General features: G+C 59.7%; 1 protein-coding gene across 1 annotated transcript; it reads right to left on the bottom strand.

The window, feature by feature from the left end:
- Positions 1-41: 41 nt before the first annotated feature.
- TAGLN (transgelin) lies at positions 42-5,376 on the bottom strand. The gene is made up of 5 exons (XM_003992393.4): positions 5,219-5,376; positions 1,637-1,828; positions 1,364-1,541; positions 966-1,068; positions 42-626 (listed from the first exon to the last, which is right to left on the bottom strand). Exons 2-5 carry the CDS (start codon positions 1,814-1,816, stop codon positions 482-484), a joined length of 606 nt encoding a protein of 201 aa, XP_003992442.1. The 5' UTR covers positions 1,817-1,828; positions 5,219-5,376; the 3' UTR covers positions 42-481.
- Between the last annotated feature and the right edge of the window lie 1,792 nt (positions 5,377-7,168).

Below are 7,168 nucleotides of genomic sequence, written 5' to 3'. Positions count from 1 at the left end.
TCAGAAGTGACCAGGGCAAATCAAACTCTGCCAGCCAGGCCTGAGAAAAGATTGATGTATATATTTGTTTCCTTTCTGAATTTCAACCCCCAAAATATTCCAGAAAAAAAATAAATGGAGGGAGGTTGGGCAGGATTACCCTCAAGAGGCGTCTGTTGCCAAGGAGGCTAGTGGACTTGCCCCCCGCCCAGGCTACCCCCAGCCCACGTCCCCCCTGCCCGGCCCAGGATGGGGGGAGACGGTGGGAGACGGCGGGGGAGCTGGGAGGAGCGTCAGGGGAGTGGTGCTTGGGGGTAAGAATTTGGGCTGAGGCTGAGGGGTGGGGGAGAGCTGCCCAAGTGCGGTCACCTTTGCTCAGTGACGGAGCCTCGAAGCTTGGCCGGGGCTGAGGAACTACACGGGTGCGGGTGAGGCGGGCTAGGCAGGATGGCTGCAGCCGACGAGCCGGGGAAGGACAGGGCTGGGGGCTGGCCCTCTCCCTCTAACTGATGATCTGCCGAGGTCGTCCGTAGCCTGTCATGCCGGCCTGGGAGGCCCCCCTGTTGCTGCCCATCTGTAGGCCAATGACATGTTTTCCCTCCTGCAGTTGGCTCTCTGTGAACTCCCTCTTATGCTCCTGGGCTTTCCTGGAAGAGGGGAAACCAGGATAAAGATTCATCAGGACTGCACATTTCATCCCCCCTCCCCCCCTCCCCGTGCTGTTTCCTCTGTCACTTCTCAGACCAGTCCCATGTCCTCCCCCCCTCCCATCTCACTTCTTTGTTTCCTTAACCTGGCTCACCCCGTGGACCAGAGAGAATGGCAAGTACCACGGACCCATTTCCTACCCAGCCTAGACCTTCACTTTGGACCTTCCAGCTATCTGCTTCCCCTCCCCGCTGGGCCTGACAGTCAGCCCAGGCCACCTCCCATCTCCCTGCAAAGACACAGGTTCGGAGCACAAGGAACGCCGGGTGACCGCGTACTTCATAAACCAGTTGGGATCTCCACGGTAGTACCCGTCGTTCTTGGTCACTGCCAAGCTGCCCAGAGCCATCAGGGTTCTCTGCACCGCTGCCAGGTCTTTGCCTGTGAGAAGAAAGGAGGGATGGGGGGGAACTTCAGGGCCATGTACACGGGACTCCAGGGCAGGGCCTGCCCCACCTCTCAGAAAAATGGCCAACCCAGGGGCAAAGGTTGTCCCAGGATCAAAGGAGGCTCCAGGAGATCCTACGATGCCCTCGAGAGCCTGGCTGGTACCCTTCCGGCACATCCTGTTCCTACTATGCAGACCTGTTGTGTGGCATGTTTTGATCATCCTTCATCCCCTCTGCCTCAGCTTCCTGTCCTGCACCCACCTTCTCCACCCCTTTTCTCTCTGTACCTTCGAAGAGGTCAACAGTCTGAAACATGTCAGTCTTGGTGACCCCATAGTCCTCAGCCGCCTTCAGGAACTGAGCCACCTGCTCCATTTGCTTGAAGACCATGGATGGAGGGTTCTCGGGCACCTTCACTGGCTTGGAGCCGTCAGGATACAGGCTGTTCACCAGCTTGCTCAGAATCTGCCAGGCACAGAACACAGCTCGGCACTCAGCGCGGGGCGCCTGCCTCACAACTCCAGCAGAGCCCCAGCCCCCCTTCCCAGGGGACCACTCACCACGCCGTTCTTCAGCCAGACCTGGAAGCCCAGGCGCCCACGGTCCGGGCGCCCCACGTCTGCGCCACACTGCACTATGATCCACTCCACCAGCCGCTCCTCCAGCTCCTCATCATACTTCTTCTCAATTTTGGATTGCACTTCGCGGCTCATGCCATAGGAAGGACCCTTGTTGGCCATGTTGAGGGAGAGCTAAAGCAGCACAGGCCAGAGAAGGGAGAAGGTCAGAGGATCAGAGAACAACTCTGCTCTCACTCGTGCTAGGCGGGTCTTCCGGCTTCTGGGAGGACGGGGGGGTGTGGGGGATGCCATCCATCCTAGATGTTTACCTCCCCGTTCCCTCATTTTGTTTTCACGGCACTGCCCGTCTGGGCCAGGCTCATCCCCTCAGTCCGGGGAGCCTCTGAACTTGGAGGCCAGAGAAACGGGAGACCAGATCTTTGGAAGTCTAGAGCAAGGGTCAGTAAACTTCTTTTTGTAAGCAACCAGACAGTAAGTATTTTAGGCTTTGCAGGACATGAGGTTTCTGCCATTGTAGCAGGAAAGCAGCCTGAGACGATACGTGAACAAGTAAGCAGGCTTTGATCCAATAAAACTTTATTTACACAAACAGCAGGCTGCATTTAGCCTATGAGCTGTAGGTTGACAATGGCTGGTCTAGAGCTTTCTCTCCTTGCCAAGATTGACCGGAGGCACTGGAGACACCTTCCAGAAGAGGCCACACGGCCCTTCCAAAATAAAGCAGCGGGTTTCTTTGTCCAGCTAGGCGTGAGGTGGTCCTGCCCTACTTCTCCCTCCGCTTTATCCCCCCTGCCCCGAAGCTGGAGCTCCAAAACTCCAGCTCTTTGCCAGGTCGGCTCAGCCTCTGGCCCACAGCTGCTGAAGAGGCTCAAACTTATCCACCCCTGGAAAGGTCTAGGAAGCCAGCAAAACCCAAGAGGTTTTGGTCAAAAAGCTGTACTTCCTCAGGTGAGCCGAGAGAGAGAGAGAGAGAGAGAGAGAGAGAGAGAGAGAGAACACTTATAGACCCATAGACTTTCCCTCGTGCCCTCAGGCTCCCACCACTGTAGTAGCTGAGTAACCCAGGAGCCAGAGCCCTCCAAGGGTATCCCGGAGCCAAGAATCTGCCAGCGAGAGCGTGGGGAGCCCCTCCCCGTGCACAGCAGCAGCAGCTGCTGCCCTGAAGGTCTGGGGCCGGCACTGCTCTGGAGAGCCCCGAGATGTAGGGGGAAGGCTATAGCAGCAGGGCGGGCGAGGTAGGCCTCTGGGCAGATGTGGCTGGTCAAGAGGAACCTGACCTGGCCCCAGCTATCACCCAGAGCTCATCGGAAGAGCCCTCCGAGAGAGGTGCCAGATGAAGCCAGACCCGTCACCTGGCCTCAGAGAGGTCAGAGGTCGGGAGGGAGAGAATGGTCTGAGGATGGGGATAGTCGTTGTGCTCCCCCGACTCCCTTTCTTGCCAACGTCAGACCGTCTCTCCTGTACCACCGTGGGGAGCTTGTCACGGTCTCGGGTCAGCTGCCCAACCCTTCCTTCGCCCATAGCTGACAACTTTCCTGCATTCAAGTTCCCCATCTGTGCACCGAGGATGATGTCATCTCCCTCAGGCACTGTCCCAGGCACTGTCTGTGACTCCCTCCCAGAGTCGCCTCCTGGTGCTGACCTGGGAGAGCCAGCCCCTGACCCAGAGACAAAAACTGTTTCTTCCCACTCTGGCCTCCACTCCTTTTCCATTCATCCCCTGAGAGGACAACAGAGTTTGAGAGAAAGAACACGGGAGATGAACTCATTTGATTCCAGCCACTGGGCAACTCACTTCTCTCCGGTTTGAAAAGCCCGAGGGCTGGGCCACCTCTGAGCACTGGCACCCTCACCTGGCCAGTGATGCCAGAGAATCCAAAAGCAGAGTCTGTCTTTCCCTACAGACAGCCCAACGCCTCCCTCCCCACCCCTGCTTCCCAACCGCCCAAGGGCGAAGACGAGGGGTCCAAACCCACGAGTCAGCTGGGACCAAGTGCCCTCAGCCCATCCTTCATCCTGGGCCCCGCTCAGCCTTCACCCCACCAGCCCAGGCGGGCAGCGCACACCCCACCTTCCCCGCCCTGCCCTCCTGTCCTCCCCACCCACCTACCCTCCCAGACCCTGTGCCAGCAGGTGAGGAGCAGGACGGAAGCGGAGTGCCGTCACCCCCAGCTTGCAGTCTAAGAGATTCGGAGCAGATAGTTAAGGTATCGAGGCTCACAGTGAGAAGTACACAAAGCTGCAGCCCCTAGATCTAGAGACAATATTCGATTTTTATCAGAACAGGGAAGGGGATGAAATGCACCCCACCCATCCCAACCCCACCCTCTGCCTCCGCATGAGGAGTCCGGAAGTGGAGAATTCCAAGAAATCTCATTAAGTCCTCTGACCAAGACCTCCCCAGTCCCACCTTGGAGCTGTAGGAAGAGGAGAGGGAAACAGTTGCCAGGCAGCCCACCCAGAGGCCTTTCTAGACAAAGCCTCCTGGAGCAGGCCAGGCCGGCCAGTTGGACTCCGCTTTGACCCTCTGGCCCCGTGGCTCCTGTCAGCTTCCCCTCCCCTGAGAGAAAGAACAAGGGCCAGCTGCAAAGGGGTGGCGTGCACCTGTTACCGGCAGGAACCAGGGGTCTCTCCAGGACCGCCGGGCCCCTGGCTCTTCAAAATAGAACACAGCCAATAAGAGCAGGCACACGTGGATCTCTGAGAAGGCAAGAGGGACGGCTCCTCTAAATTCTGGAAGCAGAGAAGAGCAGCCCTATTCACTGCTGCCCTTTGGAGAGCAACCATTGAGGGAACCAGCTAGACCCTTCGGGAAAGGCCCAGGGTCCCAGGCCCGCCCAGCCCTGTGTGAGCCATCCAGGACAACACTGCAAAGCCCCTGGGGGTGCCCAGCTCTCACCCCTGTGCCTGCCGTGCGGTCATCTCCCATTACAGAGGATGGAAGGAGCCATGTGTCTAGAAAACGCAGCTCTCGCAGGTCCCTGCACCGGGCCACCCTGGCTGTTCCAGGGTACAGGAGTCTGGTGGTCCTTTCCACTGCCTCAGTGGCTCCCAGGGCTTCTGTGCTGCTCAGACCCGAGTGCCCGCCAGCAGGACACTGCTCTCCAGCACTGCTGTGCTCGCACACCTCCTCACCTCCTTGGATGTCCTCTTACATGGACAACAGACAGAGCCTTGGGTCTAACCCAATACCTTGAGCCCATCATACACTCTGTCGGTACGACCATGGCCAAAAACGTGGGGAGTCTCCCTGTCACCTCAGACCTCAGGTCTCCACCATCAGTCCCTCTGACCGGCCAAGCCATCTTGAGATCAGCCTGGGGCTGCCTGGTCCAAGGACTCCAAGTACGGGATTCCAGCAATCTCACCCACCCCCCCCACCCCCCCACCCTCATTGAGCTAAGGCCACCTCCCCATCTGGAGATGAGGAATGCACGAGGAGAGGACGTGCTTCCCCCCCATGGGGTTGCAGGCCAGGGCCCGTGAGAGCCCCTCTGCAATAACCCGTGGTCCCTAAGCCCTAGCCCACCTCCCCTCCAACCCGGGGATGCCTGCACTTACAGGAGTTCCTCGAGACTCGCAGGCGGGAATGAGCTCTCCGTGTCTGAACTTGGACAGACAGGATGGGGCGCCGGCTGGGTGGGGGGTTTAAAGGGCCGCTGCCGCGGTGATGTCAGCCTCCCCCGCTGGCTCACCCCTGGGCCCCCTCCCTGCCAGAGGAACCCGTCCCGTTCCCCACCCCCCGCCCCCCCAGTGACTCCACACAGACTCCATATTTGGGGAAAGACACCAAGTTGGAGCAGTCTGCCGGGGGCTGCCCGGGACATTCTCTGCGTGCTTTGGAGATGGAGCCGGCGGGGCGGAGCTGCGCTGCCGGCTGGGAAGCAGCCGGGAAAAGCCTTTTATGGACAGGACCACGAAGCCCTGCCCTGCTGTCTGGCCCTAGGGCTGCTCCTTCTGCACTGCTCCCTGCCCCCGTGTGTGACTTGACGGGAGGGGGCAATCAAGAGGGTCTGGCCAGGGAGAGGGGGAAAGAGCTGGGGGACAGATCCCTGAGGTCCGTGGTGGAGTAACCCACCACCCTGTCCTCCTGAGGGTTCGGCTCTAGGAACTTCCTTTACCGAGGACCTGCCGCAAATGCTCTCATTTAATCTTCACGGCTACCTGGTGGGATAATCACTAACCTCGCGTTACACGTGAAGAAACAGGCTCAGGGTGCATGTCACCCGAGGCCACGTGGGAGGCCATGAGTCGCAGAAGCCGGACGTCCCCAGAGGCCCCCCGTGTGGGAGCTGAGAGTCTGTCGGGTGTAACCAACCTGCTCAGGTTGGGCGCTTCCAGTTGGGGTGGGTCTTGAGTTAGATGCTTTAGCTGGGGCGGAATCTGAGGGCTGGGCAGCAGCTCAGTGGACCCTGGCCCTCATCCAGGGCGTCTCTAAGGCCTGGCGGGGCTGAGACACCAAGGCTGGGTTGGAGGCTCAGAGGCCGCTCTCCTCCCTCCCTCCCTTTGGAACAGTCTGTGCCTCCCCTAAAGAAGAGACTGGGCTCCATCCCTCCAGGAAGGAGACTCACTCCTATGTGGCTTGCACCCGGCCTCAGGGGTCTGGCGAAGGGGCAGGAGGCGAGACTTGCTGCGGGGTCTCTGGGCTGCCAGCTGTGGCACCACCCCACCGCTTTTCCCAGGACGGCTTGGCAGGGAGGGGCTGACACTCCCCACCACACACTGGACACCGGCACACCCGGCACCTCCGGGAGGGGGTCAGCCAGGCCTGGCCTTGGTGGGAGGCCCGCCCACCACAGCCCGCCTCCCCTGGCCAGAGCCCAGTGGCACAGAGCTAGGGTGCCCTCCAGTGGCGTTTGCTGGGAAGGGCAGGGAGAGGGGCGGGGAATCAGCTAGAGGGCGGCAGACCTCTGGTGAGATGTGAATTTACCAGCTTCCTGCCACCGCCCCGATCTTGCTATCCTAGGCCCGCTGGAACCTAAATCAACCCTCTAGGGTCATTTCAAATGCCCGCTTCTGGGAGCCTGCCTGCCGCCCACGCGCAGTAACCCACCATATACCAGCAGCTTGTGTTCCCCCAAGAACCTTCCCGGCCTCGGCCTGCATTCTCTATTCAAGTCGTGTCAGGGGCGGTGCCTGGGTGGCTCAGTGGGTTAAGCATCCAACTCCTGATTTGGACTCAGTCATGACCTCACGGTTTGTGGGTTGGAGCCTGCTTCAGGTTCTGTCTCCCTCTCTCTTTCTGCCCCTCCCCCACTTGCTCTCTCGTTCACCAAAAAAAAAAAAAAAGAGTCATGTCAGGAAGTACTGCCTGCACACACAGCCTGCCCAGCCGGGAGAGGCTAGGGTCAGAAGTGAAACCGGCCCGAATTGGGGAGGCGGGGGGGGGGGGGGGGGCAGGTGGGCCAGAAGCTGCTGCCATTTGCCAGGTAAGGGGTGGGGGTCGCAGAGGAGAGATGGTGCTGCTAAGGCTTATTCACTACACTCTCCTCTCCGCCCAGCACAGTGCCC

This window comes from Felis catus, chromosome D1 (genome assembly GCF_018350175.1).
Source record: "Felis catus isolate Fca126 chromosome D1, F.catus_Fca126_mat1.0, whole genome shotgun sequence".
NCBI classification, from domain to species: Eukaryota; Metazoa; Chordata; class Mammalia; order Carnivora; family Felidae; genus Felis; species Felis catus.
The sequence above is the reverse complement of the archived record's forward strand: the minus strand, read 5'-3'. Positions and strand labels throughout refer to the sequence as shown.

Excerpts from the sequence above, each read along its gene's own strand:
- TAGLN (XM_003992393.4), bottom strand. The coding sequence starts at position 1,816 with ATGGCCAACAAGGGTCCTTCCTATGGCATGAGCCGCGAAGTGCAATCC. Across the intron at positions 1,069-1,363 it reads GACTGTTGACCTCTTCGAAG|GCAAAGACCTGGCAGCGGTG; the intron begins GTACAGAGAGAA and ends TTCTTCTCACAG. Across the intron at positions 627-965 it reads GATCCCAACTGGTTTATGAA|GAAAGCCCAGGAGCATAAGA; the intron begins GTACGCGGTCAC and ends CCCCTCTTCCAG.